General features: G+C 38.8%; 1 protein-coding gene across 9 annotated transcripts in view; it reads left to right on the top strand.

Moving 5' to 3' along the window:
• LOC126202321 (uncharacterized) overlaps window positions 1-22,699 on the top strand; it is a 179,980-nt gene that overhangs the window by 121,553 nt on the left and 35,728 nt on the right. For 6 of the 9 annotated variants that reach the window (XR_007540190.1, XM_049936860.1, XM_049936858.1 and 3 more), the window contains 2 exons: window positions 1,740-1,825; window positions 1,936-2,047. Coding sequence is in view for 8 of the 9 variants with exons in the window: in XM_049936860.1 (XP_049792817.1) it covers window positions 1,740-1,825; window positions 1,936-2,047 (198 nt within the window). In the remaining variant the exon portion in view is untranslated. Of the gene's footprint in view, window positions 1-1,739; window positions 1,826-1,935; window positions 2,048-12,587; window positions 13,019-21,638; window positions 21,961-22,699 lie in introns of those variants that run through there. The other 3 variants (XM_049936862.1, XM_049936861.1, XM_049936857.1) reach the window with 3 other exon arrangements.

Below are 22,699 nucleotides of genomic sequence, written 5' to 3'. Positions count from 1 at the left end.
TTATTTAAACAAATAATTCAGCCTAAACCACACAGTAGAAGAAACTGTTAAAAAGATGCCAATTTTTCGAAGCATTTAGTTAATTGAGTGAGTTAAGTTTTAATTGTAATTTCTGTAAATTTAACTTTAAACATTGTGTAGTTTCAGTACGTAAAGATATATAAGGGCGCGATTTTTGGTCACGGGACAGTCAGTCGACGGCTGAGTTTCTGACGAGTAACCTGTGCTGGTTAGAACAACAACAGTGCTTCAAATTAACTGTGGAATAAGTGTTAAACAATTAGGGCAAGTGTAAAAACAGTGACAGTGTCTGCTCAATGTGTACGTGATTATTGTTCAAGAACTGTGAACATTGTGGTTAGGTTTTACTGCTCGTAGATGTTCAGCAAGAAACTATTGTAGCAGTATGTGGAGTTTCACCTGCTAAATATTAATGAGGCTTATAGTAGGTTACATAATAGTGCACTGGCCATATAACTGTGTAATATTGGGGGTTGTGCAAAGTGAAAATTAAAGTACTGTGAAACGCAACTGTGCACCTGTCAACAAAAAGCAGGTGGAAATGCCACAATTGAGAGACTGCACTGGAAAAGATTTGAAAACTTGAGAGCTTAAAGGTATAAGATAGAGTAATAAGCAAGACAGATTACTGACAAAACACTGCACAAGATTTAATAAAGGGAGGAACCAAAGTGCATTATATGTGGTAGATAGGTGAGGTGGGGTGAAGCGGGTGAGAGGAGGGGGGTGGGGGCTAGGAAAAATAGGCAGGTCAGGAAATAAAAGATATAGAAAAGTGAAAGTGGGCGAAGAAAAAGAATAGTTACTAAAAAGAAATGCTGAGACCAAAGAAATTAACGTAAATTTTGAACTGGTGGGAGGCAAGAACCAAGGACATGTTGTAATGCCAATTTCTCCCTGCATAGTTCTGAGAAACTAGTGTTTGGGGGGGGGGGGGATCCAGATGGCACATGTGAAACTGGCACCTTAGTTCTCACCACCCACTTGGTCTAAATTTACATTAATTTCTCCAGTCTCAGCATTTATTTTCAGTAGCTACTCCTATTCTTCACTGCCTTTTAGTTTTCTGTTGCTTCTATTTTTTTTTATCTGTCTATTTTTCCTCACCCCCACTTCACCTGTCTTCCATGTTAGTTTTCCACTTCAGGTTTCCACTTAGTTTTCCGATCTTACTAACTCTTCCACAATGTTTTGTCAGTAATTTCTCTCTTTCTGTCTTCCATCCCTAAGCTCTCAGGTTTTTAAATTTTGTCCTGTGCAGTCCCCAACAATCAGCATTTCCTTCTCATCCCATCTGGAAAGCCTCCCCTGACCCAGGGGCTTTGGTGACTTTTCCATATTTTTTTGCCATTTCCTAAACTTCACTAGTCCTTTTCCTTCATCCTTCTTTCTTTCCCTTCAACCATTCTGCCAGGAGGAGGAGCCACTGGCCCCAAAAGCTTCCACATTTCCATAACTTTTAATGTGTTTTCGCCTGCTGCCACTTGGTGAATAGATTTTTATCTATTGAATTATATTATGTTACATTTACTATTTAGTTAACATATTGATACCAACTCATTTCACATTTTATATTCACGGATACACAAATGCATCATTTGTACATGTCGAGAATTGAATCAAACTGTATAGTTTCTTTTTCATACAACTAAAAGGTATCTGTATGTTGCATAGTCAGCTGGGACCACATTTTAAATGTTTTATAACTAATGTTTTAGCTCTCCAGTACCTTCTTTTGGGACTGCTGCTGAGAAGTGTTTATGAAGTATATCGAGCTTTGATAGCAATATATACATACTTTGAGGTAAGTCCTTGTAATTTTCAACTCATAAAATAATTATTTAATTCTGTACGAAAGTGTAGAACATTCTCTTTTATTTGATGATGTATTGCAGCACCATTTATATGTTTCAGGCAGAACTGTGGCCAACTGTGCTCCTTGTACTTGAGTGTTCTTTGTTGGGAATCAGCTTACCAATTCTGCCAATCCATCCTATGATTTTTATCATGCTGATCTGGTGGTTGTGTAAGTGTATAAATAATCCACAACTTATTCTGTAACACTGTATGATGTTAAAGGAGATGTTAAGATCATATGTATTTCTAATTTTATCAGTTTATTAAGATAATTATCATTGCTCTTTGGCTTTTATTGTATAGGCTGGTGACTTTATCTCTGTTGTTCATGATGAAGATTGTTTTCCTTTTATCCTACCTCATAACCAAGCTTTAAAAGATCACTGTTTTCAACCCAATGTTGGAATATTTTGTATTGGAGATATAACTTTGAGAGTCTGATCTAATATTCTCATTAAGGTTATTCTCTCATTATAGTCTAGAATAACACCTGAATTTACTTCATTGTGAATAGTAAAGTTGCAAAAGTCTGCACTGGTATAAAAAGAAAAGTTTTTTTTATTTTGTAAAAACTTTCTACAGAACTGCATATGTCAGTGAAAAATTGTGACATCCTCTCCACTACATTCAAAATACGTTTTTTTTCTCTAATACTGATTTCTAATGTAGCAGACTCACTAAAGTTACATATCATCCCTTTCCCTCTATAGCTTAACATTACAATGACAAAAAATCCCTACATTAGATTGAAGGAAAATGTGATAATTTTCTAGAAAGGTCCCATCCACAATTTGTCAGAAGTGATTTAGGGAGACAACATAGTGACAGAATCAAGATATATTAGCAAGGTTTTGAGTGCAGTTCCTTCTGAGCTTAAGCTCAGTATTTCACCTATGTAACCAGTTGTGTTGGTTAAGGCAAAAGGCTTGCCATCTTAGAAGAGAAATAAGGATTCTAGAAAATAAGGATGCAGTGATTTTAAAAAAAATAAGGAAAGGAGTTTGAATACTTTTATCTGTGCCACTCAGATGATTCAGGAAAACTTGCTAAAACCTTTAGATTAGGGAAGTAGAAAACAGAAAGATAAGTGATTGGTGTAGTAGACTCTGTGCATTAGCTGGAAATATTTTGCTCATCTAGAAGAAATTCTACTAAACAGTAGTGGCATTGTCTAATAGATAAAATTGTGAACTGTCTTGAGGACATGTTGTAAGTAATCAAATATTTCTTCAACACATACCATATTCCTGTGTCTATTTATTACATGACTGTGATAATTTACTTTCCAATACTGGGTGGGCAGCGTTACACAGATTGCACATTGATTACAACATTGAAGTTGCAATTGGAAAGGCAGTGGTTCAGCTCACAATCTGGCTATCTACATCTACATCAAAACTCTGGCTTTCAAATCTCGTCTGTTGCAGTTCCCAGCAATCAGTCTTTCCTTCTCATCTCATTCGGTAAGCCTCCCCTGACCTGCAGTTCTGAGTAACTTTCCAAAATCTACCCCTTTTCCTAGACCTCTACTGTCCTTTTCCTTCACCCTTCTTCCTTCCCCTTCAACCCTTCTGCCTGAAGAAGGAGCCACTGGCTCCGAAAGCTTGCCAATCACAACAGTCTTTTATGTGTGTGTTCTGTGACTGCTGGGTGAGTAGGTTTTTTTATCAATCCAATTAAATACTTACATCGATACTTCACAAGGTACCATAGACTTATGACAGAGGTCGGGTGACCTCTTTCATAAGTCTATGGTACCTTGTGAAGTATCAAAAACAGAACAAGAGAAAAACAACTATCTATATGCCTCCCTATGGGTCATAATTTCTCATATCTTTTCTTCGTGGTCCTTATGTGCAATGTATGTTGGAGGCAACAGAATCATTTTGCAGTCAGCTTCAAATGCTGGTTCTCTAAATTTTCTCAGTAATGTTCCTCCAGGGATTTCCATTTGAGTTCCCGAAGAATCTTCATAACACTTGCATGTTTTTCGAACCTATCAGTAACAAATCTAGCAGCCCACCTCTGTAATGCTTTGATGTTTTCCTTTAATCCTACCTGGTATGGGTCACAAACAATCGAGCAGTACTCAAGAATAGGTACACTATCCTCCTATATGCTGTCTCCTTTACAGGTGAACCACACTCTCCTAAAATTCTCCCAATAAACTGAAGTTAACTATTCGCCTGTCCTACACAATTCTCATATCCTCATTCCATTTGATATCACTTTGCAACATTACGCCCTGATATTTAAATGACTTGACTGTGTCAAGCAGTACACTTGTAGTACAGTCTCCAAGCAGTACATGTTTGGTCTTCCTACTCATCCTCATTAACTTACATTTTTCTACATTTAGAGCTAGCTGCCATTGATCATACCAACTAGAAATTTTTTCTAAGTCATCTTGGGTATTTATACAGTCACTCGACTTCAACACTTTATGGTACACCACAGCATCATCAGCAAACCACTACAGGTTGCTGCCCACCGTGTCTGCCAAAACCACAGCAGTCTTATCACGGCATTCCTGCTGATGCCCTTGTCTCTGAGGAATACTCGCTGTCGAAGACAGCATACTGGGTTCTATTACTTGAGAAGTCTTTGAGCCACTCACATATCTGCAAACTTGTTTCATATGCTCATAGCTTGGCTAACAGCCTGCAATGGGGCACCGTGTCAAATGCTTTCTGGAAATCTTGAAGTATGGACTCTGCCTGCTGCCCTTCAACCATAGTTCACAGTATATCACGGGAGAAAAGGGCAAGCTGAGTTTCTTGCATGCAATGCTTTCTAAAACCATGCTGATTAGTGGACATAAGCTTCTTTTGCCCTTCTTATATGCTGGAGGCATTTGTGCCATTCAAGAGATTCACGATGAATGCAAGCTATGTAAGGGGCCAACGCTGTTTAGTACTCTTTGTAAAACCAAAGTGGGATTCCATCTGGACCTAGCAATTTATTTGCTTTCAAGTCTTTCAAGTGTTTCTCTATGCCAGAGATGTTTATTACTATGTCATTCATACAGGAGTCTGTTCATTGGTCAAAAGATGGTATGTTTTTACAATTCTCCTGTGTGGACGGTTTCTTGAACGTGAAATTCAGAGCTTCAGCTTTCATTTTGCTGTCTTCAACTGCCACACTAGACTGGTCAACAAGTAACTGGATGTAAGCCTAGACCAACTTAGCAATTTTATGTAGGACCAGAATTTCCTCAGGTTCTCTGCCAGATCTTTTGCTATGGTATGACAGTGGTAGTAGTTGTGTGCTTCACACATAGCTCTTTTGACAGACACTCTAATCTCTATCAACTTGTGCTTTTTGCCTTTTGTGCATTCTCTTTTGAAAACAATTTTGTGAATCTTATAATTAAACCATGGTGGGTCTTTTCCGTCCTTAATCCACTTATCAGGCACATACTTCTCCAGACCACGATTTACAATCTGCTTAAACTTTATCCATAATTCCTCTACATCCATCTTACTTGAACTAAGTAATGCCACTTCACTTTTTTAGTGAAATGCTAAGAACTGTTTGTCTGCTCTTTCTAACAGAAACACTCTCCTAACCTTCTTAACCAATTTAACTTTTGTAACCATAGTTGCTATAATGACATCATGATCACTAATCCCAGTTTCTGTACTGATGTATTTGACAAGGTCCAGCCTGTTTGTAGCTGCAAGGTCTGAGATATTTCCATTGCTTATGGGCTGCCAAGCTAGCTGCTCAAGGCAGTTTTCAGAAAAATGTCCAAAAGTTTTGCATGACTTCCTGTCTGTACCCTCCGCAATGAATCCATAAACATCCCAGTATATTCTTGGTAGGTTAAAATCGCATCCTACCAGTATTGCATGATCTTGGTGGTACGTACATACTACTGACCATAGACTTTCTTTGAGTGGCTCTATACCTGTCACAGTGGAATCGGGTGGCCAACAATTACCTTGGTTTCACCTGCAATTGCTATAAGCGACCAGATAACTTCACTGTCACACGCAACTTTGACCTCAGTACAGACAATATTTTTGTCATTTGTAATGAACACTTCCTCTTCTAATCTGTCTTTCTGATATACTTTCCGTGAGTCGCTAAAAATCTCGGAGCCTTCCATTTCAGATTTCTGACAGCTCTTGGCCCTGAGAATAATTTGAGCGTAAGAGCTTTCCTGGAGGGCAGTAAATTCAGGATCTTTGTTACGAATACTTTGACAATTTATGTAGGTTTATGTAATAGTTTCTCATGAACCGCATTACAGTTTTGCCTCTGTTATGCAATTGCCTTCAAATTTCTTCTGAACACTTCTCATACGCTGAGGGTCCTCAACCAAAAGTTTTATAAGAGATCTCAAATATGTATATATAAGCAAATGATGAGAGTTATCTGGCTGTCCTTTTCTGCTCCAAAATTTTGTATGCTCTCTTCTGTTTTGATTTCCCCTTGCACACCCCTCCCTTTTTATTTTTGCATAGCCTGTTGAACTGTGATACAAGTTCTGTTTGTTTGCTTTAGTAATGTGAATAAGGTTTAGAAATGTAACAATTTTCTATTCTATTTCTTACTTGACAGTCTTATGTATAAGAGGATTAATCAGGAAAGAGAGGAGATGGCAAAGCAATAAATGGACATGCAAAAGCAGAAAATGTTAAGAGTTTAGTGAGAATCCATCATTATTACATACATTCAACTCACACATTGTTGTATTCTTCATTGTGGCTTGACTGTGGTGTGTAGTGGTCTCAGATGGTACGGGTGACAAGGAAATGGAGAGGATGGAGATGCAGATGAATGAGACAGGTGAGGGTTAGGAAAGACTCTGCAGGGTCAGAACAAGTAGCTGTGTTCAGGGCCATATTAGAGGATAGATGAGCTGGGAGAAACATTGGGAAGGGAAAAAGCAGAAAGAATACTGAGTGGAAGGATACAGTATAGGAGGAAGAGAGGGAAAACAGGGAAAAGTTCCAAGAATGGACCTGGCATTTTGCAGAAAAGAGAGAGAGAGAGAGAGAGTGAGAGAAAATGTGTCTGATGTTGCGACTGAGAGGGTGAAGTGCTATGAGAACAAGAACAGGAGAAGAGGGAACAGTACAGTATAGGGACTATCAGAGGATATGGCCAGGTTTGTTACAAGAACAAAGAACAAGTTACAAGGACAGTTCCCACCTATGCCATTCAGGAAAGCTGTTGTTGATGGGAAGAAATCACACAGTAAAAGTTGTTGAGCAGTTGAAATCAGTCACGCATGGCATGCTCAGCCTATGTGGTAGTGGAAAAAATTTGAAAATAGGCCTGAAAATCAATTTTATTAGGACTAAACTATTGTATAATCAACACATCAAAAAGAAAATGGTACAAATAAACAGTGAGGTCATTGAATCCATCAATGATATTTTGTATTTAGATGATGACTAAATGGATAGGAAAAGAAGTAAACAGCTGAGTGAAAACAGCTTAGAATGCTTTTGGGAAAATAAACAAAGTTTTCAACAGTAAGTTTCCAGTTTGTCTGAAATGGGAAGTTTACTATCAGTACATATTGCCAGTTTTGACTTATGACTAGAGTAATGGTGGGATGCTCATTGGGGTCCACTCTTGTTCTTATTATATGTAAATGATCTTCCATCATAAATCCAAAAAGCAAAAATAGCTCTCTTTGCTGATGATGCAAGTACTATAATCAAGCCTTATGGAGTAACTTCGAGACTTAAAATTAAATAATATTTTCTTGAAAATTAATAATTTGTACCCTGTCAATGGACTGTTGCTGAATTCAGGTAAAACATGATACATGCAGTTTAGTATTGCACAAGGCCCAACCACACAGTTTGAAATAGTGCATATGGGTAGATTAATAAATGAAAAAGAATATTTTAAATTCTCAAATTTTTGTACTAATGAGAACCTGAACTGGAAGTCCCCAATACCGATCTTAAATGTCTCAGCTCTGCAACTTTTATGTTCCTAACAATATCAGATTTTGAGCTGAAAATGTAAAAAGTGTACTTTTCCTATTCACGAATGTACTAGAGAATCATATTCTGGGGTAACTCATCATTGAGAAACAAAGTGTTTACTACACAGAAGCATGTAATAAGGATTATGTGTGGTGTCCACTCCAGAACCTCTTGCAGACAGCTCTTTAAACAACTAGGTCTACTGGCAAGAGGCTCTCACTACATTCAAACAATGGAAACTCCAGGTTGGAATATTAGCAATGTAAGGGAAAGGTAGAGTGCTAGTTACCATAAAGAGGACACGTTAAGTTCCAGACATCCCCAGTTAAAAGACACTGACACATTAGCGTTCAGCCACAGCCTTTGTCAGAAAAAGAAAGAGAAACACACACACACACACACATCCACACATTGGTCACACAAGCAAGCAGACTTCATGCACACATGACTGCCATCTCTGGCACTCTGTCAGCTCGGACCAGAATGCCAATTATAGTCTGAGCAGCTGGAGGAGCAAAATAAAGATATATAACAGGAAATAATTATGACTATAATGAAAATGAATGGAAGTGGGCAAGATATATAATCTGGTAGTGAGTGGTAGATGCAAAAAAGAGGTTATTTTTTGGATTCCAAGAGGTATAAAATGGCTGAAACAGTATCCTATGGGAAAGAAGGTAAATGACAGAAAATGTGGTAGTGACATGGCAGAAATGGCAATTCATTGTAATGTTTGTAGGAGGCCTTCATTCAGCAGTGAATGACAAATGGCTGACGATGATACTTTTAAAATCCTTATGTTCTTTTTTATGTTGACTGAGATGATGCAGCAATTTCAAATTGTTAGTTTGATCATTCATGCCTTTTCAGCTAAATTAATTAATTCCAAGTTTTAGGGTCTGCTTCTGAATTAATACTGTCATTTTCTTTACATGATATTTCAACGACTTTATCAGTTCTCATTGTCAGGGCTCAAGTGCAGTGTTCATTGATTACCGTAATCCATTCAAATTGTGAATGGGGTATGCTGCATACCACTTTGGTGATTATCCTCCAGTTCTGTGTAAGAATAAAACAAATCTTATGAGAAGTTTAAGGCAAATTAAAGGCTATATGAAACCTTAAAAAGTTGTAAATAATGAAAAGTCATAAGACAGTACCCTTCACCCAAATGTTATCAGCTCTTAAGTATGAGTAGGAATAAGGCATTAATATGTTTTCTGATATGGCTTAAGCAAACAGACTACAGGACCCAATGCTTCATTCAAAATTAAATTGTCTGACACTCTATTCTTCATTTCTTGCTTTATTACATTCTCACAGAGGTTTGGCAGTTGCACCACAATGGCGATATCTTTGTATTTCTTGTTTAATATACTACATGCCACATTCAAAAGGTATGTGGTATACACCCAGTTTTTGGATCCCTTGATTATCTTTAACACAGCGTACTAGTAAATTTATCACTTTCATAAGAGGCATCAATACAGACAGCCTGCCCAAAAAGTTCTGAGACTGATTTTATTTCTGGTGTAATAAGTGGCATTAGCACAGTAACTTTGGTAGCAGCTTGAGCTAACAACTGTAAACAACAGAAGTGTGTTCGGCGAGTCTGTTGTGAGCAGGTAGTGTTAAGTAGTTGACTTGCAGCCGTAGTGTGTCAATGTTGGCTTGTCATAAATCGAGGATGTTTTGAAGAAGAAAAAAGGGTGTGCAACATTTGTCCCATAGACGACTCCCTGACAGGGAGACAACACATGTATGCCTGCCATGACTTGATTGGAATGCAAAATGTTGACTTGTTTTCTGGAAAAAAATTACCACAGGTGACAAAACTTGTTATTATCTACATGTACCTACTGCAAAATGGCAAAGAGCAGAAATTCACATCAAGGTCAATGATTTGTTGACATAACAGACAGTCAAATCACCATGATGCCTACATTGAACAACATCACAAAGTAGGACTTTCTGACAGTTTTACATGGTTATATGAATGTTCTGTCCATTGTACTCAGTTGGCGGAAGACTGTACAAGGGTGATTTGAAAAGTTCTTGGGACGGAATAGAAAAAAAGTACTTACATCACTGAAACTTTTTTTATTTTTCAATGTAGTCTCCTTGTAGATTAATGCACTTGATCCAACAGTGTCCCAGTGCCTTGATCCCAACTCGAAAATAGGTTTCTTCCAGGCCTGCGAAATAGTTATCAACTCTGCTGTCAATTCTTCATTTGAAGTGAAACTTCGTCCACCAAGAAAAATATTCAGTTTTGGGAAGAGATGGAAGTCTAATGGAGCGTTAACGCCATGGCGACGGCACATGTGCGGGCACGCATTGTCTTAATGGAAGATGACTTTCTTCCTTGCTAAACTGGCCTTTTTTCGCATATCTTTTGTTGTAATTTGTCCAGGAGGTTAGCATAATATTCTCCAGTAATTGTTTGCCGGTTTCTTACTCAAACAGAATCCCCTTCGCATCCCAGAACACTGATTCCATGACCTTTCCCACCGAAGGAATTGTCTTTGCTTTCTTTAGTGGCTGAGAATCAGCATATTTTCACTGCTTTGACTGTTGTTTTGTCTCTGGAGTATAGTAGCGCACCCAAATTCCATCTCTAGTCACAAAATGGCACAAAAAATCTTGTTCGTTTCTCCAAAAACGGACCAAACATTGTTCCGATATGCCCATTCTCATGTGTTTTGCTCCAGCATCAAGAGTTACGGCACCCGTCTTGCAGATAATTTTTTCACATCTAATTCTTCAGTTAAAATGACATCTGGCAAGTGTGAGCAGTTTCACACACTTTCAACCGGCGATCCTCCATGTCCAGTTTGTGCACTTTTGCAATAATTTCTGTAGTAGTGACACATCTTGGCCGACCACTGCACGGATCATCATCTAAGCTCCCCCGACCAAATTTAAATCTTCTGTCCACTTGGCAACAGTTGAATATGAAGGAGCAGAGTCCCCAATGTATTCTGGAAATCAGCATGAATGTCCTTTGCTTTATACCTTTCTTTATGAAGTAATTAATCACTGCTCGAATCTCGATTTTTTCCATTCTTGCAAATCACTAGGAACAAGAACTGAGCCACGCCATTGCCACAGCTGGCACATGTTTACAGGTAACAGCCCAATGAATATCACGTGAGCAACTCGTTGCACTACCACTGACCTCTTGTAGTGATTCCGAGAACTTCTCAAACCACCCTCATATAATACCTGAAGCATTAAAATCACCATCTTAACTTTTCTCTGTTTTTCATTAATTGTGTCTTGAAATTTTTTAGACTGACAATGCATACTGAAAACTATATTTTCGAAGTATTTGTCCAACGTTCCTGGAAATGGCATCAGCATATAGAAGGCATATGTATCTTCTTTGTTTTCAGTTCCCTTTGCAGGCAGTGTTTACATGTGCTGTAGTGAATGCTCATTCTGTTTTTCTCGGTACCCGTACTTTCTGAAAAATTATCTCGGGTGTTGTAGTTTTCTTTGGGTGATAGTTACCTTTCCATTAAGCAACAGCCATGTTTGACATCAAGGAAACCCCATAGCTTCAGTCCCGAAAATTATAGGAATGATCAGTTAGTGAAGAGAATTTCTTATTGTATGTTTGCTTGCCATGCCTTATGTATCACATTAACTTGATTTTCTTGCAGATATTTCTGTACAAATAATGGGGAGACATACCACTGAAAATCAACATCCTATTTCACTCATTCTTTGTCATAGTACATCAACAGCAAGTTCCGCAGATGACGGGTAACAGAAAGTGTTCTCTAGGTACAATTACAGAGTCAGAAGATGATCTTGTTTCATAAGGATTTTGTACTACCCATGGTAGTTAATTTTTTTTTTTTTTTTTTTATTTTTTTTATTTAGGGGTATGGTTAGTAACATAAAATGAGAGACATGTACAGTTTGTTGTGCATATAATAAAAAGTATCTTGTTTCAAACAGTTTCAAAAATAATGTAAAAAAATAGAAGTGTGAATTATGGTTTTGAGAAACCTGCCTGGTTCATCACTTAGAAGAATGGGTTAACCGACTGCTCTGAGATATTGTAAAATATTCTCCTTGTGTGTAATAGTTTGATTAGGGGTCCAGCCAATGTACGAAACTTTAAAACTTAATGTGCATTCAACACATTGTTTCCTAAAATAGGCCATAGGCTATTATCCAGGCAAATTTCTGCTTTTCTTTTCTAAATACGATGTCGAATCAGTCAAGACTTGGTGCACAGCAACTGGCACAACACAAGCACGACAAACTGGTGCCTCTTCTCCCTTAGGAGGGTGTTATGTTTCAAAGGATTGTGCCCAGTTCTTACTCTTGCTAATGCAGTTCCTTTCCATTTCAGCAACTGGAATAATATCTGCAATGGGTTCGAAGTAGGCTTCACCTGACATAACTTGTTTTGTGCTTTCAGCCACTCATTCTCTCATTCAGATTTTCTAAGTTTCAAGTTAACAGCATCTAGTGGAATAGCACACTGTGTTATCAAATGCTCCTCAAAGGCATTCCTTCCTACATTATCAGCTTTCTCTTCCTGTGAATTCAGTGTGCTATGGCAGCTAGTTAATTAATCATTGCTAGGATATGTATTCTCCGTCAATTGATGCTGTAGAAGAGGAAAGTTATCCTAAATGTCTTGAACTATTTTGCTTACTGAGTTCATTTGCTAATTACTCTGAATGGCATTTCCAGAATCTGAGCATATGAAACATTTCCTGCCTTAATCTCATTTCACAGCATTAAAGGATGGCATACATTCCTGCATCAAAGATCTGCCTGATGAAGCTAGAGAACACTGTCAAAGTGAACAGTGGAGCAGCGACGTGCCTCTGATTGCTTGGAGCCATTAATGAAAATAGTTTTAAATTGAAAAAAACTGAACTCCGTCCAAACAGACCTCGAAAGGCCCAACAGTACCGACTGGCCGCCATGTCATCCTCAGCCCACAGGCATCACTGGATGTGGATATGGAGGGGCATGTGGTCAGCACACTGCTCTCCCGGCCTTATGTGAGTTTACGAGACCGGAACCACTTCTTCTCAATCAAGTAGCTCCTCAATTTGCCTCACAAGGACTGGGACCCTGCTTGCCAGCAGTGCTCGGCAGGCTGACAACACTTAACTTCAGCAATCTGACGGGAATCAGTCTTACCACTGTAGCAAGGCTGTTAGCAGTTTAAAATTAGTGTTCATTTAAAATTCATTGATCACTCATCTAGAAATATAATATGTAATACTAGGTTGCTTGTATTCTGTCAAAATAAAAATTTAAAAATAGAAGATAACATCCTCAAACTTACTAATTACCAAACCAGATACTTTTCTCTGGATTGGGACATTAATGCCTGTCACACCTAGGTTTTTGAGGCTTGAATGCCAAAATATCTCATTGCTACTCTATGATTGTGGAAAATTTTGTTCAGCTGATGTTTGAGCAATGAAATTAAAGATGGGGGCTGGAGAATGACTTAACCTTATAACATGTCATACTGTGAAAAACTTTCAATAGATTAGAAATGATGGCTCATCAGTTTTGGTTCATATGCTGTGTATGAGATGTGTTCTATAGATGCCTGTAATTAGCATTGTGTAATGTTGGTTTTCCTAATCCATGGATCATAATAACCATAGACCAGACAGTACTGAAAAAAGTGTTCATAAAATAAAAAGAGGGATGAGACTGTCTGCATCCCAATTTGTGCCACTGACACACTTCAACATGTTTACAACTTTTAAAGTTATTTATATAAAACATATGGTGTCACAACCAGTTAAGTTTCTCATTAAATGTGGTATCTAGGATTTGGTGTTCCCCTGTTGCAATTTCATTAATTACAAACATGACATGTTTGATTAAAAGTAGCACACACACTTTTCCCAGCAGAGAATGTAAAGGCTATGGCTTCTGCTCAAACATTTGGCCTCCTTGTCATCATTTGTATTTGACAGGTATTGCTTGAAAGACTAGAGCCAGAACAGAAAATCACAAAATTACCCAATACTTGTCTTAAGATGTTATACTGTCAGATATATCATAGTCCATTTTAATATCAGAAATACATGTGTTAACTGTTGACAGTGTACAAAGACCTATAATAAGGTCACATTGTTCAGTGTTGAAAGGTATCTCCTAAACTAACATTGGAATTGGCGTAGTAGCTTCCTGGACTCAATAACCCATAGAAAGTATAAACTGATAGACATTGAAATATTTTCCCATTGTAGTTGATAAGAGAAGCCACATGTTGGTAACCATCTCAGTTTTTGTAGTCCTTTAGTTTCAGAAGAGGGATGATTTGTCACCTCTCCCCATGAGTCCAGATATTCATTTTTGCTTGACATACAATAAAAGAGAGTGAAAAGGTGTTCTTTTGACATGGTATTTACATTCATTGACATTTAATACTGCACATTATCTTGTTTTGCTGCTGTAATATGGATTATAGGATCATGAAACAGATCACTTCATATCAAACTCAGTTTTGTTCACTAATGGGCACTATGCATTTTGAAAAGTTATTTCACTCACACACTCTCACACACACATACATCTGTATAAATGTATGTATAAACAGAATAACATTCACTGCTACCTGATCAGCCATTGTGTTACTACATAATGAAGATCATACCCAATGGTTGCATATGTAACAGCAATAACACAAGTCCTTGGTTGCACTTGTACTTATGTTCTTGCTCTTCTTTCCATGCTGGTATAGTACACTTGTATCTGACAACAGATTCAAGTTATGAGTTTTCTGTTAAATGGGCAGTGGTGGATGCTGGTGAGTTGAGGCTCAGAGCACACAGAATCGGTGAGTTCAGAGATGATGTCATAAGACCTGGGAGCGAGTTTAAAGTGATTCACAGAGCTTCCCTCCATTACATAAATGGTAATTCCTTGTTGTCTCTGGATGTGTCCTATCAAATATTTCCTTCTTTTAGTCATGTCATAAATTTCTTTCCTTCCCAGTTCAATTCAGTATCTCTTCATTAGTTACCTAATCTTCTCATATAATCTCCAGCTTTCTTCTGCAGGATCACCTTTCAAAAATTTCTAGTATCTTCTGGTGTGTAGTGTTTATAAGCCATATTTCACTTCCATAGAAGCCTGCACTCCAGTCCAAACAAATATTTTCAGAAAAGACGTCCTAACTCTTAAAATATAGTGTTATATTGGCTAGAAAATTTAGTCCATCAGTCCAAATATTTCACACAAATGTAGAAAACATAAGCTATTAAAAAACTAACATCTATCAAAACTTAAAAAAATTACCACAGTAACCTAGTCACCATACAGGAGACTCATTGTGGAATGGAAGACCAATTACAAAAAAGGGGAAAAATGCTAGGTTATGAACTCCAAGGTGTTCTATATCATCAATCATATGGCATAGAAGTGTACATTAAACAAACTATAGAAAATTTTGCATCTATCAATGATGAACTCCTTAATGTTAAAATTTGAAGTGTTACCGTCTACAGAACTTACAAAACACTAACCACATCCTGATCAGCCCAAGTTATCCAAACACATCCTGCTACATATGTTGGTAGTTATTATAGCCACCAGGAGGAACGGAAATAGAAGGATTTCACCAATAATAGTAAAACGTTAGAAAAGTGGGTGACAGAAGAACACCTGAAACTTGTGTTTGATGCTAAAGACTGACCTACTTTTAAGTCAGCAACATGGACACAGAAATACAATCCCAATTTATGTTTTATTTTGCCTGACAACAGTGGCTATTCCCTAGCAGTCTCACAAAAATTTCTCAATGAGTTCCCTCACAGTAACTTCCTGACCAGTAATACTAAAAGTAGGGACACAAATCCCTCTAATCATTTCTACTCCTCATCTAAAACGGAATCCGAAGAAAGCTGATTGAAAGCTTTGCCAGTGCCATAATTAGCTCTGCCAGATAGTGTATACCTAGAGGCTAGTGAAAGGGATACATCCCTGGCTGGTCTAAAAATAGTGAGGAGTTGTGCTAAAACTTCCCCAAAAATGATGACCAAGAAATATCTGATGGACTACTCCTCTGCCTAGAAGCAGTGAGATGGCAGAAGTGGATGGAAACCATAGAAAAGCTGATTTCATACATCGAGTGGACAAGTGTGGACATTATTAAGGGAGCTAGGAAGCAGGAGCCCCACATGAAGTAATAAGAAAACAGTCAATCTGAATACCATTGCCTCAAATCTAGTAGCAATATTCAGACCACCAGTACGCAAAGCACATACAGTCGAAGTGAAGGGAAAACCCAGAACCCTCAAAGTCAAAGCTACAGAAACTGAACAATCCCATCCCTCACTTAGAAATAAGTCTCAATAATGCTATGACATGCCAGTCCAGGAAAAGCTCCAGCATTTTACAATATACACCCGAAATTCCTAATAAACTGCAATAGACACAGAAGTTGGCAATATCGAATTTTGAGGCAGTAAATGGTAAGATATGCACAGAATAAAAAAAGAACTCTTCAATATGACACTGAATTGTGCCCATGCTCCGACAGAGGAAGCATTTGATGAGGCTGAAGAGACATTATGAACTGCTTAAAGGCATGTTTGGTGCTATAGCTGAAAATGATGTGAAAGTGATTGTGGAAGATACGAATGCCAAGTTTAGAAGGAAATCTGTGTTTAAACCAAACTTGGGGAAGTACAGTCTACATGAAGAGTGCTATCACAATGAACTGAGGCTGGTTTTGCTATAAGCAAAAACCTCACCATATTCCCACAAAAGACCATCAATGAAGGGACATGGAAACTTTCCAGATGGGGAAACAGTCAACCAGATAGGTCAAGGCATGGCTCAGACATTTTGGATGTTAGAGGAAAGTGGCAGATGTTGATTTGGACCAGTATGTGATGATGATCAGATACTGGCACAGGATAACAACAACAATTTAGTATCATGTAGAAAGGGACAGGGAGTAGAATGTGAACCCAGTCATCACCAATGAGAGGGTGCAGCAGAATTCCAAAGAGAAATGCACGAAGGGATGAGATTGTTTGTTTTTGAGGAAGAAGATAGTGTTTCCCCCAGGAGCAGTGGCAACTAATTTAAAGAACAATATAACAGGCAATGAAGTCCAAACTGGACATGGAAAACAAAGTTAAAGAAAGTGAGTGGTATGATGACTGTGAGAAAGGTATTGAGAAACAGGACAGTGCAAGGAAGGAGATGCTTCAGCAAGAAACATGGGCTGTCATACAAAATAAAAACTATTTGCATAAGGAAAAAGAGAGAATTTGAGAAAAATAGATTGAAAGACATTGGGAAATGCAGAGATGAAGAGCATGTTAGAATGTTTAAGGGATAAAATGCGGACAGCACCCTTGGACAACAGTATGCAGGGGTAAAGAATGTAAGCTGCACAAAACATGAAACCAGAATTAGAGAAAGTTGGGAAGAATATTTTAAAAAACTATCGAAATCTGGGGAAACACAGGAATTTGAAGAAAAGTAACAGGCAGAACAAGTTGATAGCAACGATGGAAAGGAATCAACATTGGAAGAAGTTATTGTAGGTGTTAAGAACATGAGGAACTATAAAGCTATGGTGGAAGATAAGATACCAAGTGTAACATTCTAGTATGATAGTCTATAGTTATTAAAGAAAATGCATGGGTTCGTTTGGAAAATACGGAAAGTGGAACATATCCATTTTTATACCAACACATAAGAAGGCAGTAGAACAATGTTCAAGAACCCTACAGAAATAGCAAAAAAATGGTGGCTCTGAGCACTATGGGACTCAACTGCTGTGGTCATTAGTCCCCTAGAACTTAGAACTACTTAAACCTAACTAACCTAAGGACATCACACACATCCATGCCCATGGCAGGATTCGAACCTGCGACCGTAGCAGTCGCACGGTTCCGGACTGCGCGCCTAGAACCGCGAGACCACTGCGGCCGGCCAGAAATAGCATTGGTAAATGTAAGTGTTATGTGACTAGGGCCTCCCGTCGGGTAGACTGTTCGCCGGGTGCAAGTATTTCGAGCTGACGCCACTTCAGCAACCTGCGCTTTGATGGGGACGAAATGATGATGATTAGGACAACACAACACCCAGTCCCTGAGCACAGAAAATCTCTGACCCAGCCAGGAATCGAACACGGGCCCTTAGGATTGACATTCTGTCATGCTGACCACTCAGCTACTGGGGGCCGACAATAGCATTTGTGAATGCTGCCTACAAAACACCTGGTACAATACTGAACAAAAAATTTCGTCCATATGCAGAAACTGCGGTTGGAGAATACGAGTTTGGGTTAACAAAGGAAGTGCAGCAACAGGTCAGATGTTCACCCTTAGATTAATATGGAAAAGTGTTTTGAGTTCCCTATAATGGAGCATTAGCTGTATGTGGACTTTTAAAGCAGCTTACAACATTGTCAATAGATAATGGGCTTTTCAAGGTGTTATGGGAGCTAGGGATACCACAAAAGCTGATGAGAATCACAAAATTAACTCCAAGCAACATCAACTGCAAAGTGAAAGTTAATGGCATATATTCCAACAATTTACCAATATTTCAAGGAATTAAAGAAGGAGATTCTGTATGGCCTATGTTATTTAACCTGGCTCTGGAGGCTATCATGCAAAAACTGGCAAGCAAAACAGATAGTACCACTCTGATGAGCCAGAACATTATGATCACTTACCTAATAGCCGGGATGCCCACCTTTGGCACGGATAACAGTGGTGATGTGTTGTAGCATGGAAGCAGTGAGGCCTTGGTAGTTCACTGGAGGGAGTTGTCACCACAGCTGCACACACAAACCACCTTATTCCCATAAATTCTGGGGAGGGGGCGATAAGCTCTGATGCTATGTTCAGTCGCATAACAGATGTGTTTGACTGGGTTCAGATCTGGTGGGTTGGTGGGCCAGCACATCAATTAGAACTTGCCACTGTGTTCCTTGAACTACCCCATCATACTCCTGCCCTTGTAACAAGGCTTATTACCTTGCTGAGAAATGCCACTGCTGTCAGGAAACATGATTGTCATGAAGGGGTGTACAAGGTCTGCAACCAGTGTATGATACTCCTTTGCACGAACTCCACTGGACCCAAGGATGCACACATGAATGTTCCCCAAAGCAAAATGGAGCTGCTGCCAGCTTGTCTCCATCCCACAGTATGTGTGTCAAGCAGCTGTTCTCCTGGAAGATGATGAATTTACACCCTTTCATGGGCACGATGAAGAAGGTATCTCGATTCATCAGACCGTGCAATGCTCTGCCACTATGCCAACTTCCAGTGCTTATGGTCACATGCCCATTTCATTTGTATTTGCCGATGTTGCAGTGTTAACATTGGCACATACATGGATCGTTGGCTACAGAGGTGCATCATTAGGAGTGTTCGGTGAACTTTGTGTTCAGAAATGCTTGTACTCTGTACAGTGTTAAAGTCCAATGTTAGTCCCACCACAGTTTGCCAACTGCCCCATTTTATTAGTCTACCCAGCGTAGCTGCTGTTACAGCTTCCTTAACAAGCTGCAATCCTTTAACATTTCAAGGCAGTTGAAGCTTGCAGTTTACAAGACAATTAAATAAATCCTGGTGTGAAGTAACAATCTAAAACATGGACAATAACATAACAAGTCAGAAAAGCATTGGATCGCAAAGTACTGTGGAAAGTATACAGAGCAGTATATGATTATGGCGCTTGGAGAAGAGGACTAATCCAGAACTGTATGAACTCTATTAGAATCAACCAATCATCACAGATGAAAAGGCACAAAGGTTACAGTGACTGGGACATGAGTAGAGAATGGAAGAATAGTGAGTAGCAAAGAAGGTGCTATTTGCAAGGACAGTGGGGAGACCAAGATTGTGATGGCTGGATGACGTACAGACAGATCTGAGAAGATTAGGAATGTGGAACTGGAGAAGGTTTCGAAAATCAAGAGATGACTGGAGGAGACAGGTGATCAACAAGACCGGGGCTCTTCGTAGGTAATGCCAGGTAAGAAGAAATATGCAAAAGCAATGGTGGCTCATTTCTTCACAGACATTATGCAAACCAGCAGTTATACTATGGGAATTAAAGCACTAGAATGTAATCGCTTTACGGAAACCTGGCAAATCAGCTGAGAACCCTTAGAGCTACAGGCCAATAGCCCTACTACCTGTGACCTACAAACTGTTACAACAGCTTATCCATAATATAATCAGTACAAGATTACTTGAAGCAAACCCGGAGGAACCAGCAGACTTCCAGCCAAAACGAAAGTACACAGGTCATGTTCTATCACTCACCACTTACATCGAGGCAGAATTTCAAAGAAAACTTAAATCACAGCTACATTCATTGACATATCAGTGACCTATGATACAGTGTGGAGAGAAGGCATGATGCACAAGCTTGTTCATGTAATTCCTTGCAAACCAACAGCATGACAAATTGACAGTATGCTAAACGACTTACTGTTCCCACAACTATGGGATCTGAAACCAGTGCACCAAGGAAATTAAAGAATGGTCTACCATATAGATCAGTCCTTGTTATGCTTCTCTTCAGTTTGTACATTGCAAACATGTCAGAAACGAAATCTAGGAAATTTGGTTACACAGTGACTGGGTACTTAGCTCAATTTAACAGAAACAACAAAATAATAATATTAGAAAAAATCCTAACAGAGGGCCCAGATGTAGTGGAAAAAAACTTTTGCAAATGGAGACACCAACCAAATATAACCGAAAGAGATGTTTCTGTTTCCACCTAAATAATAAACTCACTGCAAGAAAACTCAATATATGGTTTGAAAACACTGCACGTACAGTAAGATAGCAAAGTATCGGGGGGTAGTGGCAGACAGAACTTCGTATCTTTCCAAGAGTTGCTAACAAAAGTAGCTGAAAAACCGAAAACAAGAAATTTCTATCCAAAAGCTATGTGGTACTACCTGAAGAGTTTCGGCAACCGCCCTACAGTCTTCCACTGAACATTGTGTCCCAACTGGTCTAGACAGCCACCAAGAAAAACTGTAAGGGCTGCTGTGGAAGATCAGCCCAACCTTACCAATGTGTGGACTTGGTAACAAAATAATAATATGATGTGCATCAGCCAAAACCCCCCGGGATTTGACTTGACACACAAAACATGGTCATTGCTAAATAGAATTAGGCTCCAACATGGCAGATGTGTGTATTTTTTACACAAATGTGGTAACCACCAGCCCCATTTTGTGATTGTGGAGAACCACAGACCATCAGACACATCACAGAAGGATGTCCCTTAAGATCAGATGAAGGTGGACCAGAAGGCTTCCTGCTGGTGATTCCTAAGTTGACAGATTACGGAAATGTCATAGATGTTTGTTTGTAAGGTTTTATATTAGATACTGTGTTCTATGTGCTTTGCCTTTTTTCCCCTTCCATCTTCTTCTTCTAAAAAGTACCAAAAGCCTTATAAAAAATAAATAAACATACTAGACGTTAAAATATGAGGGATATTCAGTAATTAAAGAGACAAAGTGATGTAGAAATGAAACAGTTTGTAGGAAAAATTTTGTACTTTCATGACTTTAAGTTGCCATCACTGGGATGAGCTGAGAAAAACTGAAGGATAAAAACCGTTTTGTGAATAACTTCAGTGCTGCAAGTAATGATGGCTTATGTTTCCATATTAGTTGAACAATGTTCAGCGATCTATATTTTGCTTTCTGAAGATGAAAAGCTGGCTACAATGTTTTCTTGAAGGATTTTATATTGTAGTGGAAGTTGTATGACCTGCAGGAATTTTTATAAATGTTTTTTTTTTTATAAGTAGATGGACTGAACATCAGTGACTGAAGAGGAACTTCCTGCTAGGCCAGAAACTGCTGGATGGTCATTGGTGCTTGTGGACATGCTGCAGTACATCTCTCCAATACATCCCACACACGCTCGATGGGATTTAAGTGGGAAGAACAGCCAAGCCAGTCCATTTGCCACATATCCTCTTGCTCCATGTGTGTGTTGACATACACATACTTTTGACATGTAACCGAGTCTGTGGTAATAGTACAAGAAAACAGGGCCAGAAAATGAAGTGTATTCTTTAATTGGTGATTAATTATTAAAATAAATTTATAGCAGTCTTCAATAAAGTTACAGAAATGAATGATAGGCTACAGAACTCACAATTAGCCTATGAACACAAGTTGCCATGACCAAAAGAATGCACAGACATCACACTTTTTGGCCGCATGGACATAACAGTGACAATGCTCTGTGCCCTGTTCTCATTTTACAGATCATATGATGTGGAAGTGGGATAAATGAGAACACAATCATTTTGTTTACATTGAATGAACTCTGTACTTTATTGTTTGGAGTGTAGACTATATTGTATCAAACTTTTTCCGTACTTCACTGTTTCTCAAGTGGAACGCATTTGCAGTTGTATGCCCCGCACCACTTAGTTTTAGTATCACACCCTCCACAATCTTACAAAACACAGCTTTGTTGTAGGCCGCCTGATCTTGACAATGTGTCATTTGTGCTGTCACTGCAACACACAACTTTGTGCACTCTGCTTCTGTAAGAAGTCACGACTAGCCTTGCACTACGCCATGCATCAGGGAGAGGGAAATAGTTGCAGAGTAGGAATCGACCTTAAGTACACTGTTCTCAGACTCATCGTATTTGTAGAACTGTAGCAGGAAGGAAGGAAGCCAGTACAGCACTAATGTAACAGCAGTGTCTTGATTTCGAATGCATGCATCCCTCAACATTGGGCTCACACTCGCTCCGTTTCTGATCTCTAGGGAAAATGCAGTAAAACAAAACCAAAGCTCGGCTAAGTTAGCAGACCAAGTGGATGAAGACTGCACTGTTAGGCAGAGA

The sequence above is a fragment of the Schistocerca nitens genome, chromosome 1 (genome assembly GCF_023898315.1).
Source record: "Schistocerca nitens isolate TAMUIC-IGC-003100 chromosome 1, iqSchNite1.1, whole genome shotgun sequence".
Classification (NCBI taxonomy): domain Eukaryota; kingdom Metazoa; phylum Arthropoda; class Insecta; order Orthoptera; family Acrididae; genus Schistocerca; species Schistocerca nitens.
The sequence above is the reverse complement of the archived record's forward strand: the minus strand, read 5'-3'. Positions and strand labels throughout refer to the sequence as shown.